At 40.1% G+C, this 22,383-nt stretch overlaps 2 protein-coding genes across 2 annotated transcripts; both read right to left on the reverse strand.

The window, feature by feature from the left end:
- Positions 1–2,573: 2,573 nt before the first annotated feature.
- On the reverse strand, positions 2,574–12,537 carry LOC128459114 (adhesion G protein-coupled receptor E1). Its single transcript, XM_053444220.1, has 21 exons — positions 12,507–12,537; positions 9,815–10,183; positions 9,338–9,469; positions 9,107–9,253; positions 8,459–8,602; positions 8,188–8,337; positions 7,949–8,095; positions 7,803–7,840; positions 7,278–7,358; positions 6,065–6,094; positions 5,806–5,968; positions 5,596–5,709; positions 5,037–5,233; positions 4,798–4,959; positions 4,488–4,691; positions 3,939–4,180; positions 3,775–3,841; positions 3,589–3,680; positions 2,966–3,125; positions 2,743–2,808; positions 2,574–2,621 (listed from the first exon to the last, which is right to left on the reverse strand). Exons 1-21 carry the CDS (start codon positions 12,535–12,537, stop codon positions 2,574–2,576), a joined length of 2,784 nt encoding a protein of 927 aa, XP_053300195.1.
- A 2,246-nt stretch (positions 12,538–14,783) lies between these two features.
- LOC128458814 (GDP-L-fucose synthase) lies at positions 14,784–21,134 on the reverse strand. The gene is made up of 11 exons (XM_053443808.1): positions 21,047–21,134; positions 17,506–17,688; positions 17,035–17,149; positions 16,734–16,862; positions 16,526–16,599; positions 16,026–16,159; positions 15,870–15,934; positions 15,665–15,731; positions 15,424–15,503; positions 15,113–15,212; positions 14,784–14,938 (listed from the first exon to the last, which is right to left on the reverse strand). Exons 2-11 carry the CDS (start codon positions 17,658–17,660, stop codon positions 14,883–14,885), a joined length of 975 nt encoding a protein of 324 aa, XP_053299783.1. The 5' UTR covers positions 17,661–17,688; positions 21,047–21,134; the 3' UTR covers positions 14,784–14,882.
- Between the last annotated feature and the right edge of the window lie 1,249 nt (positions 21,135–22,383).

Consider the following 22,383-nt stretch of genomic DNA (forward strand, 5'->3'; position numbering starts at 1 on the left):
GGCTGTCGTCTCAGCTCCTTCCCGGGGTCCTCGCACCTCCCCGGCACCCACGACCTTTATCTGATGTCAACACAATTTGACAAACTCCGACGTGTGTCCAACAAATTTGCGCCCGGCATCACAAGGACTGTTTACCAGACACACGGCATCTCGGCCGTCTGGCCTCACGACTCAGGCGCTGCAAGTGTGTTTCCATGGTAACCAAGTGGTAGTATTGAGAAGAGGAGCAACGGGAGGAGAGAGAGGAAGAAACACCGAAGCTAACCCTGAGCACTGTTCTCTCTCTCCTTCTTCCTCTCTCTCTCTCCCTCCCTCCGTCGTAGGCAGCTGTAGCTTGGACACCATGTCAGAGCCGGGTGGGCACGAGTGGCTCTCACATTTTTTCAGTCTTGACTATCTGTCTCGACAATGTTTGCATACACAACTCCGCTCCCAAACCATTATCATTATTGCCTCTCCGGCTCCAGCTCGCCAGAGAAGCACACATTCTTGATTTATGGAACTAATTTGCTGGTGTGTAGGTTGTTAGAGATGCTCTGAGATCATTTGGCAAACACTGAGGGAATACAAGCATTGCTTATGTATGAAGCCTGAACCTCATCCTGGTGGAATTAGCAGCGGTGCTAACACAACCACAGTAAACACAGGAAACTGCGTTTTCTATCGAGGGAAAACTAAATTCAGTGAAACACAGAATTAAAGACTAATGTTTGTGATGACGACATAGTAATGACATGGTATAAGTGCTGTCAGGTCACTTTTTGAGGCACAGTCGTCCATCTCTCATTAGTTCACGTGTTGAATTAGCTGGGTGCCAACTGCTTTATATGCTGCAGTATATTCCAGTAACATATGAGAAAGTTGATTTGTACGTTTGTCATCATTTTTATTAAGTGGATTGCTACACTAAATGACTTTGTTTGTGAAGAGAGTGAGGCTGTTACACCAGAGGCCTCCTGCCTGGACAGAGCTGAGGGCAGGATCACGAGACGACTACAGGAACATAGTCTCATGAAAGGCGCCCCCTGGTGGGTGCACGAGCGTGTGGATACATGCGGTACACGCGGGGGATTGGGATCACATGTGTGAGTAACAGTCGGGGAAGCACACATAGCAACCACAGAAATCTGATCAAAGTAATTGCAAAACACTAATAAACTAAAGATCCCACACAAGTGTATTAAAATAAAATGCACATTTCCAGATTTAAATGAAATTTCCCCCTTTAGAATAAAATTAAGGTTTTGTTGTTTTTTTAACTGAGAGAGCAGCCAGCAGTGCCCAGGTTACATGTCTCCAGCTTCCTGGCTCATAATCATACAAATTCTAGTGGATGACTATTCATAGTCTCTCCAATGAAAACTGAATGAGAACAGCCCGACTACATACAGTACCCAAGGTTCAAGCTGATCTCCTCAGATATTGCACATCAAGTATTTATTTTTTATACATAGATGTGTGTGGGTTTATTTTAATGCACTTATTCCTCTTATACAATGACATACATCTATGCACACATATGATTATGTTCACATATCTTTGAATACACATCTGCATGCTAAAAATATATAATATATAATGAAATATAGTCACTGGTAACCAAGGTCAAATGTAATGGATACCAACTTTAAATGCACTGATTTGATATTTATCCAAATGATGTGCTGGTGGTTTTACACAGCCAATAAGAGCTGTTCAGATTTTACACCAGAACCCAAAGCTGTCGCAGAAACCAGAAAACTATGCAGTTGCTGTCATCTAGTGGTCGTCAGGGAGAACTGCACCAATATCAGTAAATGTGTCACGTTTGGGATTTGACTCACACATTTTGAGCTCAGCCCTGTTCTGTTAATGATGTACTTCTTTAGAGATCAGACACGAGGCTGCTGAAACTCAGTGGGATTCGTTATTCTTTACAGAGTTATAATTCATAAAGAAGTTTGAGAGTAAACTGATTTTTATTCCGAGGAAATAAATATTAATAAGGGACGTGGCCCTCTGCCAAAATGGGGACTGCACAATATTGTTGAAAATGATAAAATGGCAGATTTGGTTCAGTATTACATACATTCGTAGTTTGTCTGATGGAGACACGTGATACATAAAGAAGTTAAAGTCGGCGGAAACTCCAACACCAGTCTATACCTTCAATATGTGTTTGTGTGTGTTATGAGTAAGTGTGAGATGTAAATATGATGTAAAGACTGAAGTGCGTCAAAATTTGCAAAACAAATTCAAGTTACAGGAATCACAAGTGTATTCTCTGTCATTTACATCCCAGCGCTCCAGCTCTCATGTAAATCCAATTCAAATGAGACGGTGAAGAACTCCAGACCATTTATTCAGAACCCTACTTCACGAGTATATAACTGCATGTTTGATATTCTAGTCGCAGTTTAATAAGAAGGTCCTAAAAGCTGGATGATAATTCCAATAATAATAACGTCACTACAGTTGCGGCAGGTTTTAGGTTAATCATCAGATAACCAACACATAAACACGTCAGGTTTGCATTTGTCTTCTCTGTCTTCCATCTTCCTTGTGCCAAACCTGTTAAATCTCCAATAGCCTCTTTATTCTTCAGCCTTGTCGAAGTCCTCGGACACTGAAGGAGCATCTTTCTGTTGAAATATATCATTTATACATCATTAACATACAGGTGACCTCCATGCAACATCGTACAAATGATAGTTTAACGATGAGACTTTTTGTATAGTGGACGTCAAACAGAATGAAGCTCACCACAGATCCTCCTTCTCTGGGCTTGTTGAAAGAACAAGTCAGCCATTTTATGTATTCCTCTCTCACCTATAGAAAAAAAACAAGGAAATACAATCTGTTCAGAGTCTTGTGCTCGTGCAAGTGAAAGGAAGGCAGGCTGTTCGGATTGCTGTCATTGTCAGTGGTGGCATCGTATGAAACATGTCAGATGTCAGGTTGACAAGAACAGAGAGAGTGATGTTACCTCCTTGTTGAGCAGGCAGTGGACGATGAAGAGGAAGGTGCCCTGCTGGGAGTTAAGGAGTATGAAGAGGACCTGAAAGAAAAGATTCGCCTGGTACAGGCCCAGAATCCAGGTGCAGCCCAGGATGACAAACTGGGACAGGATCTTGAACACAATCAATCTGCGAACAAAACAAATACAAAGTTGAGTGCAGGGCGGTTGGCAACTGCTCCGACTATGTATTACTTTGAAGAGTCACTTTTGATGACTGGTGATGTATCGTGGTGGCAGCTGATCGTGGATTATGGTCACAATTTAAGATACGCTTAGATATATAATATGTCTACTCTCTGATACTACCCTTTTGGTACAGTATAGGCAATACCTTGATAAGACAAGAAAAGAACAGATAAGATAAGATAAGATAAGATAATACTCTATTAGTCCCACAATGGGGAAATTTGCAATATTACAGCAAGAGTCAGAAATAGGCATCAGTAAGAAAAAAAAGGAAATATACAAAAGGTTACGGAAATATGAAAAATATGAATGGAACATAAAACTAATACCAACAGTGTAAAAACAAGAACGGTATGAAAAGTATGTGTGTGATTGTATTGCACATGAACAGAATGAATATTCACCGTGTGTCTTTAGACTGAGAGACGTCACTCTTCATGTTGGCCAGGGTCGGTCTTAGACTCCACAAAGTAGCACAGAACAAGACGCCGTTTAACTAACAGGGGGAAAAGAGTGAGATGAGTTTTGACGAGGCCCGATGATCCTTCACTGCAGCTGCTTGTATTAAAACGCATAGATAGTGGACTCACAAAAATGACGGTGATCACCGGCCCTGTCAAAGCCCAGTTGAAGCTGCGTTCCTGCGACAGCCAGCACCTGCACAACACACAACACACGATCCATTTTAAAATACAAAACCCTAATCACAAGCTCACAGTCGACCAACGTGTGCATCACTGTTCATGCTACTCACACCTTGGCCTTAGTCGCACCATATCCATCAGAATACACGAGTGCAGAAGTACCCACAATGACAAAGGGGACACCGTAGCCGACCAGGTAGAGAAGAGGCCTGGGGAGGCCATCACTCTGGATGACCTGCACCTTAGAGAGCCTCATGACCAGCAGGTAGAGCTGCAGTGCCTCCAGCAACATCCACACGAAACTCGCCACAATTAAGAAGTGGAGCAGGCCGGCCATGACAGTGCAGGCCAGCTGTGGAAACACGGAACAATTAATAAATTCTTCTGGAAACGGTTTGTTACCTTCACCAAGGAGGCCATGTTTCACCCCTGTGTGTTTGTTTGTTTGTAGGTTCATGTCCAAATGCTGGATCTGCACCTCTTAGCCCTCTAACCCGCCCTTTTGTGGATGTGTGCTAATATTGTGCTGTATAGGTTCATCCCCGGCCCATGGACGCATCGGTTCAGTTCTTTTTGTGTAATTCCACTGACAAATTTACAACCAAGCAAACACAGCTTCCTTCGCAGTGGTATCAATCTGCTTCTGGATCTTACTGTACCTCCCGGTCAACGTATTCGTCGTTCCACAGCAGCAGGAGATGAGATAAGGCGAGGTTGAGGCAGAGGTGAAGACGGGCGGTGTTGTTGATCTTGGGGTTCCAGCTGCACAGCAGGAAGGTGAGAATGGCGAGCGCAAAGAAGAACAGTCCGACAATCACACACACCCGGTTCAGCCACTCTAAGAAGTCATCCTCTGGTGGAGGCTGAAAACACACGGCGCACAGGACAACATATGATGTGACGAGAGTGATATTGGGTGTGGGAGTCCATTTTCACTAATACACATTCACACACTAAACGATAAAATACCTCCGCGATCTGCAGGATCAGGGCAAATGTGGAGAGATGGGTGCAGCTGCACACTGTGTAGTTTTCGTTTGTGTATGCCACCACACAGCCGTCCACTGACCACTGTACAGACCTCCTCTCCTGTGTTTTGTCCTTCCAGTACACACAGGTCACCAAACCAGACTCAAGCACTCCCTGCCGGAACAAACAGACATTTCTCCATATTGGATTTTGATATGCTAAAGTTATGGATTCACAACAATTTCTGAGCCGGAGAGCACCTTCTTGTGAAAGATGGTGAAATTGACGGGCTGCGTGAGGTTGGTGTTGTTCATCAAGGGCAGGATGGCAGTGATGACGTCAGAGTACATCTCTGTCCTGTTTTCTGTTGGAAAGTATTGATGACTGAGGAGACTCTCCATCCCCTGTAGCGTCATGAAGGCAACTGCTGCAGAATCTGGGAATTCATACACACGCGACATATCAACACTTACACACCCCCCCCCCGTTGTAAATTATTCTACATTGTGAGAGTGAATTTTAAAAAGTAAGCTGTCCTAAACACATAGGGTGAATCAGGGTGATGTGTGACACCGAAGCTCCAGTCTGTTTATTTCCTGTTACAGCTAAATCAAGTCAACAGGACTTTTTACTATAAGTAAGCACGGACATTGAAAAGGCGGGGCAAATGTCAATCAGCTTATTGTCATTTTTTCATAATGCTTCTACCTAACATGTAGAGTCCGTGGCTGCAACATTACTGGTGTAGGTAAACCAGTTCATTGTCCCCAGCCTTTTTAATTGTGCACGTTCACTCACCATTGTTGTTTTTGGCGAGACCTTCCAGGTCGATCTGCATGGTGTTTCCATTAGCAGAGAGAAGAGAGTTCTCCCCTATGCTGTTCCCGGGTCCAATAGTTTCAAGACTTAAATCTAACACACACATTTATGTTACAACAGCTTGAACTGAAATCCTCCTGATAGACATACTGTAAAGGCCGGCAGTCAGGTCAGAAGAGTGGATCTTACCCAGAGTTGAACTCCTCACGTTCGTCTTGGATTGGTTCTGACCTGGGACCACCATCCCGGACACTAAGCGGTCTGAGATTTCCAGCATCATACTACCGGTATCCCCATCGCCGGCACTGCTCATCCTGAATGACCTGGCATTTGATCCACCACCTACCACTTCCTTTAACAAGTCAAATATTTGTGAGAAATTACTCAGCCGGCTGATGTTGCGATCGGAAATTAGTATAAAAAACGTAAAAGACATTATTTGTTGTACCATAGATGCTGTGAAGCTGTTTGCCACAGTCTGCAGAGGGAGCACAAGAGAGAGGGGGAGAATAAGGTTAATGCAGTGTCATCCGCATCCAGTATCCAATCTTGATGATGTTCTTCTTTACACTTGACATCTATTGCACTTCTGTCCGTCCCGGTAGAGGGATCCTCACGTGTGGCTCTATCTGAGGTTTCTATATTCTTTTTAACCTGTTAAAAGTTTTTTTTTTGTAGTTTTACTCTTGTTGAGGGTTAAGGGCAGAGGATGTCACACCTTGTTAAAGCCCTATGAGACGAATTGTTATTTGTGAATATGGGCCATACAAATTAAATTTGATTGATTGATTGATCCACACAACATCAGCTAAACTTAAACTGGAGTTTAATCAATGTCGGGTTTATCTTACGAGAACCAAGCTCTTCAGGAAACTGGTTTGATCAGGACCTTATCTTAAACATGCAATATGTAAATTTGGCGCATGAGGTCTCTCGATCAAAACAATAACAAAAGTGTCCGTGATGTCCTCTCATATTCTTAAGTCTGCTTTCCTGTAAACCCCTACAGATAATTTAGTCTATGGGACTGCTAGTTCCTAAACAATCCAATGTATTTTCTAATTGTGGAGACATTATTTCCTGCTCACGCCGTCCCATATCTGTGGCGTCTAGGGAGTGAAGCCTTGGACCTTAGCTAAGCTTGCACTTCCCCAAACACAACACCCACATGCACTCTGCCTTAGAGATGGGAGAGAACACAGTGTCTCGGAAAATTACCCATAAGTTCCTTTTTTGATGCCGACGTAATTCACCATTGCTAATTCACTAACCCTAACCCTAACCCTAACCCCAACCCTAGTTAATGCAGGAAACTGCTCAGAATGATAATGATCGATTACAAGTGACCAATACCAACAGTGGAAGTGTTTTTCCTGCAGAGATGACCAAAGTCACAGATAAAACGGACATGATGCAATTAAAAGGATCTGAAGTTAAACGTCCCATGATCACCTTAAAACAAATTGTGGTTTTCTCTTGGTTTGAACATTGTTGAAAGATTTTGGATGATGTAAGAACATTATCATTATACGTTTGGTCGTTTGAAGACATTTTTAAAAAGAAATCGTAAATATTATATCTTTGATGAAACCAATTTAAACTTACAATCTCGTCTTTTTCAAGGTTTCTACAGAGGAAACAACGCTGAGTTATCCACTTACCGGTCCTGGTATGACCATGCCTGTATAGTTTTTCAGCTGTTGATCCATATTGCCAAGAAAAGCTCTCTCTGGGGTCTCACCCTGCAGCCAATACGAAAAGTGTCACAGTTCATGTACAGTAATCACAATGACTGAATTTTGATAACAATTGTGCATATAACAACATAATAACCAAACATTTTCAGCTCTGCCTAGTAGTGTTACAAGTGTGATGGTTTTAGAGCATGTTTGTCTGGTGCATGACTTTAACTTTAAACTTAAATCCACCGTACTGACTGATAATAACACAAAAGGACCACTATCCAAACTATTTCTTTGTGAATGTAAAGAGTAGTTAGTCACACTAATGGTATCTCTGATCTATCCACAAGCAATGACCCCTAGATTGGATTCTGCCAGACTCGTAATACAGATTTTCAAGTTTTCTTGGAATTAATTAAAGACTGTTTGTTCTTACACACGTGTTTTCGCGGAAAAGCGAAACTAGTTATTGCTATGAAGATGCCACTTTGCCGTCATATTTACCTCTTGGACGTCTATCTCATCTAGGATCCGCTGAATACCTGTTGAGTCGGTGCAGGAGAAAATGAAAAATGAAAAATGGGTTCTTCTACACATCAGGACATGTCAGTGTGTTGCTACAGTTTCAACCGATTGCATCGTAAGCTTACTTTTACAATATGAAATACCCAGTGTCCACACTATTCCTGTTGATGGGTAGAATCCCTCTGGACAAGAGCAAAAGAAGGTCCCGGGGACATTGGTGCATGTAGTTTGTTTTCCACATATTCCTGGTGTCTCACTGCACTCATCTATATCTGTAGAGAAAGAAAACACACACACATGAAAGTAATGCCTATGATACTAAAATCATAAGTCGAATAGGTCTAGAGTGTGCGCACATACACACCTGTGCATGGGTTAGATTTGCTGGCTATTTCACTGGGTTTGATTTCCAGCCGAAAACCAGAGAAGCAGAAACAGAGATACGAGCCGATGTTGTTTGAGCAGTTGGAATAAGGACCACAGATGCCATTGAATTGGACACACTCGTCAACATCTGCCAATGACAAATCATACAATCAATCAAAGACACAATTTCACGTACGACTCTCGACATGTCTTACGACCAAGAAAAAGTTGACACTGGATTTTGCAGTTTTTCCAGCTGCTCCAAATACCGATACAGATGTTGATCTGGTTGGGCTCGAGCTCTGGTTCCGTAGGTTGATAGCCCGTTTGACACTTGCATTGATGAGTGCCAGGTTCGTTGGTGCAAATAGAATCAGGGCCACAGATGGTTGAGTTGAAACATTCATCAATATCTGAGGAGGGAACAGTTAACACAGTTGGGACAAGGGTCACATCTATGATGTGGATTTATCCCAAAACCAAAGCATTGCAATGGTTATTTGACCAGTGGAAAATGGGCCTAAGTGTTGAGCAGATGGGAATCTAAGTTCAAGTATTATACAGAAAAGACTCAATGATCAATAGTTATAAAACTGTTTCTAATTGGCGACTCTGTCCAGTCAACAAGGTCAAATTTGCCTGGTGATTGTTGTTTTATTAATTGTTCTCTAATACACGGTTAAGTGTAACAGTGCTGTGAACATACCTTGGCAAATTGGATTTGCCGTGAGTACAACTTTGTAGCCTTTATTGCATTTACACACAAAGGTTGCTGGTTGGTTTGTACAGGTCCCCTGGTCTCCACAGGGCTTTTCAAGGCACTCGTCGATATCTATAAAGAAAAAAAGACAGCGATGGCACAGCAGCTCAAGAGAAAGACGCCCTCATTGAGATAGGCGGTGTAGAGAGTTTCGTACCTATGCATTCGTTGGATGTTCCAGGTGGTAATGTTGTATTTGTGGCAGTGTATCCTTTCACACAGGTACAGCCGTATGATCCTTGGTTGTTGGTACAAGTGGAGGAAGGACCACAAATGGCCGCAGTCTTCAAACACTCATCTATGTCTGTTGAGAGATGTTTCAGACAGGAGTTCCAGACGGGAAGTGTAGTGCATGCCCTCCAGTAATAATTTAATCAAATGCACTTACCAACACAACCGTACGAATCTCCAGTGGGTAGGTGTGTGGGAGGAATTTCATACCCGGGTATGCAAGAACAACCCCCCCCAGAAACGCAGTTAGTAAGCGGTCCGCAGGAGTCTGAGCTACACTCATAGTGATCTAAAAAGAGTCAACACACACGCACGCAGACACACAAACAAACACACAAATTATATTCATGGTGACAAGTAGGTCTCGTTAACAGCAGTTACATTACGTTACATTACATTTCATTTAGCTGACGCTTTTATCCAAAGCGACTTACAATAAGTGCATTCAACCCCGAGGGTAAAAACCCAGGACGACAACAATCAAGAAAGTACAATTTCTACAAAATATAGCAGAACTACAAAGTGCTATAAGTAAGTGCCATTTAAGTGCTACTAAAGTGTAAGTTTCAAAAAGTTGTTAGCATCACATGGGTCAATATCAAGCAAAGAGTATCCAAGAGTAATAATTTCTTACGGGTTGTATATGCTAAATTGCCATATGTGTGAGTTTCTGGTTTGTAGATGTAGAATCCTCCAGGACAGAGCACCACATTCAAGGTGTTAGGATAATTATTGCAGCTTCCAGCGTTGGCATATGAAGTCCCTCGTGTTGGAGTTTCAGATTCAGTTGTTGGATGTGCAAAATAAACATGAGCAGGATAAGCGGTCCCACCAGCAGGCCTACTGGCGCATGAAGTAATGATTCTGTCTCCACCAATCCCTGTGAAGCGCCACCACTTATTGAGAAGCAGTGCATCGTTTTTTGGGTAGCCAGTGAAGGAGTTTGATCTAAATAACAGATTGCGCCATGGGTCAGTTATGTTCTCGTATCCGTCACAAGAACCTGAAGAGAAACAGCAGAAGGTGAAAAATGTGAGTGTTAAAAAAGAACCAACACAAACATTTCAACCATAGCCAGACTCTGATGTTTACAATTTAAATATCAGCCATACCAGATGGAAAGACGCAGTGGGTGAGGGGGAGGAGTGAACCTGTGAAGCACAAAGAGGAAACAAGTGTTTCTGCCAAGTAATGTCAGCGGTTTCAAAAAGGGAACTTCTCAACATACATCAAATACATGAAGCATTTGCATATGTCCACGTCTTACTATTAACCAGAAGAATGTCTGTCTTGTAATCTACCAAAGGAAAATCAATAGATGAAAAATGTATGAACCCATTTATACACAAGAGAACAGCATACTTTTTTTTAAATGTACTAAAACTGATTTTGAATCCAGGTGCAGATCAAACTGATTCAGAGGATTGTGAAGCTGGTTTGTCTCTTAGTGGATGTGTCCAACAGAACATACAAGTGGTCTGTGGTTTGATTTAGTGTAATAATTTATATTTATTACAAAAAATGATTGTATTTGATCAACGACATAGGCGAGAAAAGATTAAGAAAATTTTAGGAATTACCAGTATTTCTCTATGAATCTTTCTCAATATGCTGTATTGTCACTTCAATTTTAATAAAACATTTAAATAATAACTCATTAATTACATGGTTCTTATCCATATTGAAAATGGTATTCAATCATACACAGTGTATGTTGGTGGGAAAAACAATGTGAATCCCCGGCATCAACTAAACTCTACCGGAGTCAGAGTGTAGAAAACCTGCAGTCAAGTCAAATGAGCAAATAAAAGTCACTCAACACAAGAAAATGGAGCAAACTTCATCATTGAGGGATACATTTGTTCTCAAGTTTACCAGTGTATCTTACTGGACAGAGTCAGGGGGGCTCTCTCACTGCTGGAGCTCAACAGAGGTTAATGCAGCAGGACAATGAAAACAATGAAAATCAGTATTTTTGAAGCCGAGACGCTGTGGGACGAGCTCAAGAGACATTTTGACACCAGACGTCCCAAAAGTAAGGCTGAGCTGAAGCAGTTCTGCAGGAGCTATGGTCCAAAGTTACAGGTCGGATCTGCAGCTGATCTTGTTTTGGCTTATTGCTTGTTTGAGGTTCTTATCAAATACAAAGGCTCACTTACTTTTTCCGTCACCATGGTAAAGAGTCGCACAACACAAATATTACAATCGCTAGTGGGTTATAATCTTAAACAAAGTTCAGATCCTGTTTAGTCAGATACCAATCAAACTGGAAAATAAGGTCAATATTAATTATCAGAGCACATTGCACATTATAACATCACTTTGTGTATTAAATGTACTAAAACTGATTTTGATAGGTCGTGATTGTCCTTTCACTTTGGATGTTAATCTGAATCCAGGTGCAGATCAAACTGATTCAGAGGATTGTGAAGCTGGTTTGTATCTTAGTGGATGTGTCTGTCTACAAGTGTTCTGTGGTTTAATTTAGTGTCATCATTTATATTTATTACACCAAATGATAATATTTGATTAACTACGTAGGTGAGAAAAGATTAAGAATATTTAGATTTTTGGAATTACCAGTATTTCTCTATCAATCTTTCTAAATATGCTGTATTGTCATATCAATTTAATAAAAAATGTAAATAATAACTAATTAATAACATGGTTCTTATTCATATTGAATAAGGTATTCAAACATTGATAGTGTATGTTGGTGGAAAAAACAATGTGAATCCCGGGCATCAACTAAACTCTACTGGAGTCAGAGTGTAGAAAACCTGCAGTCAAGTCAAATGAGCAAATAAAAGTCACTCAACTCAAGAAAATGGAGCAAACTTCATCATTGAGGGATACATTTGTTCTCAAGTTTACCAGTGTATCTTACTGGACAGAGTCAGGGGGGCTCTCTCACTGCTGGAGCTCAACAGAGGTTAATGCAGCAGGACAATGAAAACAATGAAAATCAGTATTTTTGAAGCCGAGACGCTGTGGGACGAGCTCAAGAGACATTTTGACACCAGATGTCCCAAAAGTAAGGCTGAGCTGAAGCAGTTCTGCAGGAGCTATGGTCCAAAGTTACAGGTCGGATCTGCAGCTGATCTTGTTTTGGCTTATTGCTTGTTTGAGGTTCTTATCAAATACAAAGGTTCACTTACTTTTTCCGTCACCATGGTAAAGAGTCGCACAACACAAATATTACAATCGCTAGTGGGTTATAATCTTAAACAAAGTTCAGATCCTGTTTAGTCAGATACCAATCAAACTGGAAAATAAGGTCAATATTAATTATCTTGCCTCTTTATAGAAAACATGAATAAACATACCTAAGAGAAGTATGCAGGTGCAGCAGTTCATCATGGCAGGTCGCTCTCAGTCAAACAGCACTTGTGACTGTTAAAGCTACCTCCCATGTAGCTTTCAGAAATTTGCACTGCAGCCAAAAGCTGTTTTTACAAGGTTTGGCACCAATGCAAAAAACAATGCAAATTCACTTTCTTGCGATGGAAAATCTTTAAGTTTAACAAAGCTCCTGTCAAGACGTGAGAAGGGGAGAGTGCTCACTGCACTGCAATCTGTGCAACTCAAAAAGGACTGAAGATGAAATGATCGAATACCGACACAGAGCTAATAGTGGCAGTTTGTCATGTTGCTTTACCTTATATTGCCTTATCTTAGTGTCATATTATGATATGTTGTGTTGTGCACATGTTTATATGTCCTGTCATGTTATGTTAGCGTAATGTTAAGTTATTTTGTGTTGTTTAGTATTCTGTCATTTTTTAATTGTGTTAGGATGTGTCATATTTTATTTGTGTTGTATTATGTTGTGATACGTTACGTTATGTTTTGTTAAACAAAACTAAGGTATTCCCCCTGGACGGAAAGGAACTTCAGTCTATAGTCTCCGAACTGATTTTGTCAAACCAAATAACAAACTTAAAATGTTAAGCTAAAAAAACAGTTATGTGTCGTAGCATGCTGAGTTGGGGGGGGGGGGGGGGGGGGGTGTAATATAAGAGTAAAGTATATGAGCTCAGTGGAATCAAATGCACCAATCTGTTGTATTTACCTGGGATACAAATAGTGAAGCACCTCAGGAGACGGCATGCACGCGCTCACTGTCCATTTGTCTTGTAAAACTGAGACTTGATGGAGAAGGTTTCATGTAAATATCTAACAAATTCCTGCGAATACAAATGAAGAAGAAACAGGACTTGTGTTTTTAAGGCAGCAGCTGCCAAACGTGAGGAGGAACCTTTAAACTTGCCCTTTACAAGTAAAATTGCCTGCTATTGCCTAACTTGACCATATCTGGAGCTTCTTTCTATGGGGTTCCAAATGTAAATATGAATAAACACTGTTTTTGCTGATATATTCCAAATATTAAGCTCACTTTCCTCATGTTTAGCAAATTTACAGAAATTCATGTTATATATAAGTTGAATGTTCAATGTTATATCAATATGTAAACATTAAATGTTAAACCTAAATATTCAATCTAAATCTAAATGTTAAATCTAATTATTAAATGTTAAATGTTAAAGCGAAATATTAATTACAAATTTTAAGGCTGAATCTAAATGGAATTGTTATGTCTTAATGTAAATGTTAAATGTTAAATATGAATGTAAATACTACATCTAAATGATTAATGTTTAATTTTAAATACATATATAAAGATATAAATGTAAATGTGGAATGTTAAATATAAATCTAAGTATTATATCTAAGTGTTAAATATGAATATAAATGTTTCATCTAAATATAAATGTTACATCTAAATGTAAATGTTAAAAAAAATAAGAAATATAAATGTATATGTCATATCTAAATGTTAAATGTTAATGTAAAGCTAAATATTTAGGAAATATGCAAATAGCCCACGCCACTTGAACTGGCGTCAGGGCATACAGCTCCGCCCACAGTACAGACCAATGGGTCATGGCCGTCTCTTTTCAGAACACAGAAAGACAGCAGCAAAGAAAAGTGAAGAAAGTGAGACATATTTTTACATATATCAGCAAACCGTTGTGGATGAATATTTATACAATACCCCAAAATCCTTCATGTTTAACGGTTGCTACACTAAATCTGTAATAACATTTTAAATTCAATCAAGGTGCCCCAAATTGTAACACACTCATAGATATAAGTTCCCTAAATGTGCCTGATGTTTTTCATCAAGATCCATGAATATTTCACAATGTTAAACAAATTCAAAACAAATTCCTGGTCTGCCACTGAGCTGGATCTGCATCACGATTCTTTCCTAGTCCATATAGGAGAATCTTCCATCCAATTCCACGGTCATCCATTCCTTCATTGTGTAATCATCGTTACAAAAAAACTAATTTTGTAACTGAAATACTTTTGATATCATTCAGTTTTATCTGCATTGCACCAAACAACAACAACAATGTCTGTTAATGTCTGTTATGTTTGAACTGCACATCATTTTACTACTTATCTGTGTTCTGATACTTATAGTTTCTTCAACATTAAACACAAACAACAGCATTTAAAAAAAAGTTTTTCTTTATTGCTCAGAACAGGGTTACAATGACCTTAAGGTTACATAGATTACATCACCCACCCCCAGTTTTCATATGAATCCAAAAAGAAAACCTACAAAATTGAAAATCCAAATCATTGATTAAGAAATTATGAATAATTATTATTATTATGAAACGTGTATACATTCATTTTTTAGCAGTGTCGTAGTTTTCCACGAACCAGTCGCAGGTCATCTTTATGGCTGGAAAGACAGAAACAAGGACAGGTTACCTTCACTTGAATACATAAAGTTTACACAAATCAACATGTGCTGATGGATTTGTCCTGCTGCCACACAACACTTAGCATTAAGTAGAATGCATGAATATTACATATCAATTTCATCGTTAAGATGCACAGCACAATGGACTCTGACCTTCTTTAACGGGCGTGAAGGCGAAGTCAGGAAGGTAGCCTCTCAGCTTGGCGATGCTGGCCGTTTTCTTCAATTGGCCGTCGGACATGGTGTTGTCGTACTGATGGGAAGAGTCAAGGGGAACCCAGATGGTCATTGAGGCTGTTTTGATCTTAACAGGCTGCAGTATAGTCTGGCTCCACTTAGTTCCACAGCAACACATGTTTTGTTCATTCGCAAATAATTTCAGTCATCGAGTCATACGTCATAATGACGCCAGCCAATAGGGACAGATGGAGCCGAATCGCTGGATGTTAATGTTTGAAAGATACCTCTATTTTGCCTTTGAAGTCCAAACACTCTGCCACCATCTCGACGGCCTCTTTGATGGAGATCTCCTCTTCCGCCCCCACTGAAATTAAACAACAGTTAAAAATGAATGAACAGAGCACAAAGTGTGTCACACCTCTATGTTTCGAATTAATAACTAAATTCCTACTTGTGTTGTATCACACAAGATATTTACAATGTGCACATTACGCATATGAAGGGTGAGCGCAGCGCTGTACTCACCAGAGATGATAATAGGCTCGACCTCTGTATATTCTCTCATGACCCAAATTATTACACGAGCCATGTCCTGAGAATAAACACAAACAATGGAACTTTCTTATTCAATATGTTGAAGTGTGTTCATTGTGTTACAAGATTTTCTAAGTTGCCGTGAAAGACATGTACTGTTCAGTCACACACAGGTTCCAGCCCTCGGATACTTTACCAGAGAATAGATGAACTGCCTAACCGCCTTTCCAGAGCCACACATGTTCACCTGAGTTCCATCCACTGTGAGAGACAGAGGAGAAAACCCACTCTTTAGCTGCTTGTAGTCTGTGTGTGGGAATCATTGACGGATCAGTGCGAGCGAGTTTCTCACGTTTGGCTTTGTATGTCTTGCCAATGACGGCTGACAGCACGTGGCCATTTTCTGCAGTGAAGTTGTCATGGGGCCCGAACACGTTGGTCGGGATAACCGATGTGAAACAGCGTCCATGCTGCTGGGAGTATGCCCTGTCAACACACACACACACACACGCACACACACATACACACACACATACACACACACACACACACGCACACACACATACACACACACACACACACACACACACACACACAAAGGATCAGATTAAGTTCAGTTGAAGCTCTCAACTTCAGAACAGACATTGGGTCAGGTAGTGAACTGGACTGAAAAGAGAACAGTTAGTGGTATATGTGCACCTGCAGCTCATTGTATTACATACAATGAGACAATTTGAATAGTGCAGTCGGCCTTCTTCAGCTTATCCTGCTAAACCACAGGATAAATGAAAGCAACAAAAGAATCTCCAGTAAAATGCATTTCCAGAACTCACCCCTGTTTATACTGCTTACCTGTTTCGAATGTCGATCATTCTTTTAGCATACGCGTATCCATAGTTGGACTGATGAGGTGGCCCCTCGTGAACCTTGAAGAGTAGAGCATCACAGTAAAGATCAAGTTACACAGGTTTTATTCATCCTAATAAGTCCGGTCAGGGTTTGGTGTCTTTGAGAGAATCACGACAACATTGGGCGAATAACGCGCCCTAAAGAAGCTCACCATGGTCTCGTCGATGGGATATGTAATTTTGTCAGGGAAGATGCAATTTGACAGGCAAGACACAACCTTGGTGACATCCATCTCATGGGCTGTGTGCAGCACATTGTCATCGATCTTGACGTTTTCTCTCTGTGAAGGTGTCAGACTGTCAGTGACTAACCATCACAGTTATAAAAAGATAATGTCGATATTTTCCATAGACCACATTTTTACAGTAAGGTTAAAGTAGACTCTGCTGCAACACTTTGCACTTTTGGATGAATGGGATTAGTCGTTGTATGCTACTTCAACATTATCTCACCAGAAACTGAAGGTTCTCCCTCAAGTGTAAAAAGAGTCCTCCCACTTTTGCAGCAAGGTGGATGACATGAGTGGGTCGATGCTTCTCAAATATAGCCTTGGTCTCTCCAACATCCCTGTTCAGATTTACACAGATTAAACACCACAACTATTTACAGTCTGGCTACAACCTGGAATTAAAGGTTGGAGAACTGCGCACGTTAGTGGGGCCAGCCCGGCAATGTTGGAGCCATAGGCGAGATGTCATATTGGCGCAAGACTCTTTAACAGGGGATCAAATACTGGTAAAAAAGAAATGTTTTTAACAATAACTTTACTTTACTACATCTAAAAGGAGCAGGTAGTTTGACTGAAGGCTCTAACATGGATCCCTGCAAAGCCTCTATCGACCTCCATCAACAAAACAGGGAATAATAATTATTCTATTGAACCAAATCAGTTCCTATGGGATTCTATTTAAGAAGCAACTTACCTTAGATCTCCATCCTTAGTAGAGATGAAGAACCACTCTTCTCCCTCAAGTTTTCCACCTTCATTAAGCACCACATGCTCGATGGCTTTGCCGATCAGCCCAGATGCACCGGTCACCAGGACACGTTTTGGCTGTGCGCTGCTCTCTGAGGCCATCGTCTATATCTTCACGTTCTTTAGGGGACTGAGGAGCAGAGGAGCGATGAGCAATACAGGTTAAACTGTGTGAGTCCCCTCAATTCTGAAGGTTGTCCTTTGCTGGGGAACATTTTTAAACCTAAATTTCCTCATTGCAGATCCCTGCTATGCGAGACTATCTGACTGTTTTGATTGAAGCCAGACAAAGGACAATGGAGAGGCCTGCATGGGACTTTAAAAGCCCGGCTGCCACCGCCCGAAATCAGCTGATTGATTATCTCGAGGCTATGCACACAATCCACTTGTCTTCCCGGAACACACAGCTCGCGCATGAATGAACTTTGGAACAGCTACAAGTAAGAGGCCTATGTCTGAGCAGAGACTAGTTTAATAATTAGCGTAATATTATTTGTGTATGAATCGTATATGACCCCCATGTCTACATTGTCCACTGGCCAACAGCACAATGTAGAGACGACGGCCCTACAATGTCAAGTGTCATCGCGAGGTGACCAATCTGCGTTTCCGGCCACACTGTTATCGTCAACGTTGTTGGGATGTCCTTGTAAAAACATTGTTGAGACCTTAATTAAACCAATGCTATTGTTTGCAGTTACTAAACAATGGTGGAATCCAAATCTGTCCTGCAGTTCTTCAAAGAGAAGGGGCTCCCTGCCAACTTCCCACCTATCCAGTGTCGGAGGCTTCTCTACACTTGCCAAACCGATAGTTTGGCTTAGAATAATGTTTATAAAGCACTTAAAACAGAGGAGCTAATTTCACAAATTTAAAAGCGTATATTGTGATCCACTATGCATGTTAATTTGTTAATTTATGTAGGCTAATGAATGCACAGCTAATTACTTTAATGAAGTTTTGGATTTCATTGTTGTGGTAGGCATACCTGCATTTCTGCACCTGGTTTATGTGCAGTGAATATTTTATAGTCAGTGTTACGAACCGTGTTCTTTATGTCCTGTATGTGTACATGTATTGTGTTCTGTTTTGTCTTCTCCTCCTGGGTGACTGGTGATGCCTGCAGGGACCGGAAGGGGGAGCTCTCGGGCAGGACGCGTCTGAAGTGGCCAGAGGAAGAAGCATCATGGCCGCTCATCTCAGCTGGTGCCAATAATACAATCACCACACCTGGTCCAGATCTACAATCACCCCTTCCCCTTTAAATAGGCCTTTGTTTTTTGTTAGCGAGAGAGGAGGCTTTTTGGGTTGAGCTGTGGCAGAGCTCTGTTTGTTTTGTTTGGCTTAGCTTAGGTGTTTGCTGGTTCAGTGATTTAGTTTTACCTTTATTATTTGAGTTGTTAGCCGCCTACTTTTGTTTTGTCTTTGTCTTTGTTAATGTTTGTTTGTTGTGCGCACAGGGACAACAAGGACAGGTAAGATACTCCGGGGTCTACATATAACACACACGTAGGTTTACTTCTTGTTAATACCCCAGGTTAGAGTGAGCACCACCCGCTGTACTTTTGGGGGCTAAGCACCTGTAAAGGGGGGGTGGTTTTTATTGTGTTCTTTTCTTTGGTGCCACTGAGAGTCCTTGTTGTTCCCTGTTTCTTTGCCTTTTATCGTGTAATGGTTTCTGTGTGATTGCTACCTCACTTCTCCAGACCTGTTGCATTTATGTTATGTTCCACTCCGAGCCACCAGGGGACGTAACAGTCAGTATTGTTCATAAAAATGAAACGGACTTTTCTTTATTGCAGTTCCTGTGTGGTTTATATATATACATTTTAATGATTGACGTAACTGCTTTTATAGTTTTTGTATACCTTGTGATTCAACAAAGCATTACTGCAATAAAATGAACGTTCTCCTTTTATCTCATAACTAGCCCAACAACAGTAACAGCAAACTGGGAAAACTACCAAACAACATTTTAAACCACAACAAACATGCCAAAAATATGTTTAGTAATCCACCATAGAATATATATTAACTCTTTGTTGTTTGTGTGCTGGACCTTTATTGCAGAACTTGAAGTAAGAACTTGATCATCCTACCTGGTTTATGTGCAATAAGTATTTTATAGTCAGCGTTGTTCATAAAAATGAAATTGACTTTTCTTTATTGCAGTTCCTGTGTAGTTTATATATATAAATTTGAATGATTGACGTAACTGCTTTTATAGTTTTTTTTATACCTTTTGATTCCACAAAGCATTACTGCAATAAATTGAACGTTATGCTTTTATCTCCTGACTAGCCCAACAACAGTAACAGCAAACTGGGAAAACTACCAAACAACATTTAAACCACAACAAACATGCCAAAAATATGTTTAGTAATCCACCATAGAATATATATTAACTCTTTGTTGTTTGTGTGCTGGACCTTTATTGCAGAACTTGAAGTAAGAACTTGATCATCCTACCTGGTTTATGTGCAATAAGTATTTTATAGTCAGCGTTGTTCATAAAAATGAAATTGACTTTTCTTTATTGCAGTTCCTGTGTGGTTTATATATATAAATTTGAATGATTGACGTAACTGCTTTTATAGTTTTTTTTATACCTTTTGATTCCACAAAGCATTACTGCAATAAATTGAACGTTATGCTTTTATCTCCTGACTAGCCCAACAACAGTAACAGCAAACTGGGAAAACCACCAAACAACATTTTAAACCACAACAAACATGCCAAAAATATGTTTAGAAATCCAGCATAGAATATATATTAACTGAATATTTAATGATTTTTCCTACCCATTTCATTTTTTTCTTTCTGTGTGATTTTGTGATTTCAGATGTTTCGTTGGAATCAATCTAACCAACGGCACCAAGACTGCAAAGCTGTTCAGCCAAAGAAGTGGGAAAGTGCGTGAAAACCAGAATAACTGTCAGTCCTCGCGTCTCTTCTCTCCTCAAGAGATCAATGGACTTTGACTTGTTCTCCTCCTTACTACGTGACAGGACATTGTTCTTCTCTTAACATTTTATTAGTATTTACATCTTTTGCTGATATATTTAGATTTCCAATTACACTGAAAAAAGGTCATCTTTTTAAGCTAGTTGGCTAGAAGATAAATTACACCCAAAATGATGTTCAGATAGGCCCTTATGTTGCCTCTGGTCAGTGTTCAAAACTGGTCAGTGTTCAAATATCACCATCTACTTAAAACGTTGTGAAACTGTATCGTGTTAAACATGTCTTCACAGTAAATTACATTCGAGTAAGACCAGTGTGCAGACTTTTTACAGAGACCCAAAGAACTAAATCGCAGAAAACATAACTAAAAAAGGATTGCATTGTTACGAATAACTAAATCTTGTCAGCATAAATGTACCCGTTCATGTCCTCTCTAAAAGGAGATGAACCCAATAATTACATAAATATTTCCTTCAATTTACACAGTTAACACAAACATTTCAATGGACTTTATTTTTCCTTACCTGTGGGTTCGGGAGCTGAAGGAAAAGTGAGCCACAGTGACAAATATCCAAGCAATAATCACCTTCCCCATCTTGTCCATCAAGTTGTTCAACCTTTTGTCACTGGTTTAGTGTTTAAGCCCCCCCCCCCCTACCCGCCCCCCCACCGATGACGGTTACTGATTATCTGTCTTTGACTAACAAAGGTTAATGAGTGTGGACAGCTGCACAATGCACAGGTGGACCTTTCAGATTGAAGGTGACACGTGATATGTTTGGATTAGGTAAAAATACAAATAAGCTTTTTATAAATCAGGGAAAATGAATGGATAGACAGAGCGGTTGCTGCTGTAGGATCAATGCAAATACCGTAGCCACGGAAAAGAGAGAAAATACAATGGTCCACCATGACGGATAGTTATGTATTCATAATGCTCAGGGAGAGGGTGTGATGTCAATCATAGATAAGTCTAACTCACACACAGAGCTCGTCGGACTACCCCTGTCAAACCAACAGAGTCCAGCACTTTATATCACTTCTATGGGGTGAGGCTTTGCACTGTAAAAAAAGAAAAGTTGAGCTAACTTAAAAAAGTAAAACAACCAGCTGCAACGCTTTTTTGAGTTCACTCAAAGTTAGGGCCCATTAGTTGTTAACTTGAACTATTAAGTTTGCCCAAAGTGCTATTTTAAGTTGGTCTAGCCTAACATCACTATTCAGGTCTACTCATATATCTAAGTTAAAAGAAATTAAAATATTAAATATGCTAAACTGGCTTGTGTGTCTTCTTATAAATTGAAAACATAAGTCGATGGCACTACATAGTTTTAGTTGAGAGAACTAGAGTTTAAACTTAAAATGTTGTATTAATTCAACTTTACTGCCCATAAGTTGAGGGTACTTAAACAAATGATTTACTCTTTTGCCTTACTTTTAAAAGGATTAGACATTTGTTGTGACAATTCGATAATAAAAGACAGCATAATTCTTCAAACATGATCTATTATGAACAATTGGTAAACATTTGGTACAAACAATTATAAAATCAATAAATTAACTGCCAACATAGTCAACATTGCAATAGTAACAGCAGACATTTTGAGTGACACTGTTAACCAATGGTTCCATCGCACAATTCTTATCAAAACAAAGCCTATGAAAATGCAAGTCAAACTGTATATGTAACAGAACAACACATTACAACTTAAAGTGATAGTTCGCAGAAAAATGAAGATTCAGTCATTATCTACTCACAACTATGCTGATAGAGGGGTGGATAAAGTGTCCAGAGTCCAGAATTATATATTTTTTAACATTACATGCCTCCATACTGCTCCTGTGTTGTCATCGAAGTGTC

The sequence above is a fragment of the Pleuronectes platessa genome, chromosome 16 (genome assembly GCF_947347685.1).
Source record: "Pleuronectes platessa chromosome 16, fPlePla1.1, whole genome shotgun sequence".
NCBI lineage: Eukaryota > Metazoa > Chordata > Actinopteri > Pleuronectiformes > Pleuronectidae > Pleuronectes > Pleuronectes platessa.

Excerpts from the sequence above, each read along its gene's own strand:
- LOC128458814 (XM_053443808.1), bottom strand. The coding sequence starts at position 17,660 with ATGGCCTCAGAGAGCAGCGCACAGCCAAAACGTGTCCTGGTGACCGGT. Across the intron at positions 16,863-17,034 it reads GGGAGAACCTTCAGTTTCTG|AGAGAAAACGTCAAGATCGA; the intron begins GTGAGATAATGT and ends ACACCTTCACAG. Across the intron at positions 15,213-15,423 it reads ACTTCAAAGGCAAAATAGAG|TACGACAACACCATGTCCGA; the intron begins GTATCTTTCAAA and ends TCTTCCCATCAG.
- LOC128459114 (XM_053444220.1), bottom strand. The coding sequence starts at position 12,537 with ATGAACTGCTGCACCTGCATACTTCTCTTAG. Across the intron at positions 8,096-8,187 it reads CAAATCTAACCCATGCACAG|ATATAGATGAGTGCAGTGAG; the intron begins GTGTGTATGTGC and ends CTTTCTCTACAG. Across the intron at positions 2,809-2,965 it reads ACTGCCTGCTCAACAAGGAG|GTGAGAGAGGAATACATAAA; the intron begins GTAACATCACTC and ends TTTTTTCTATAG.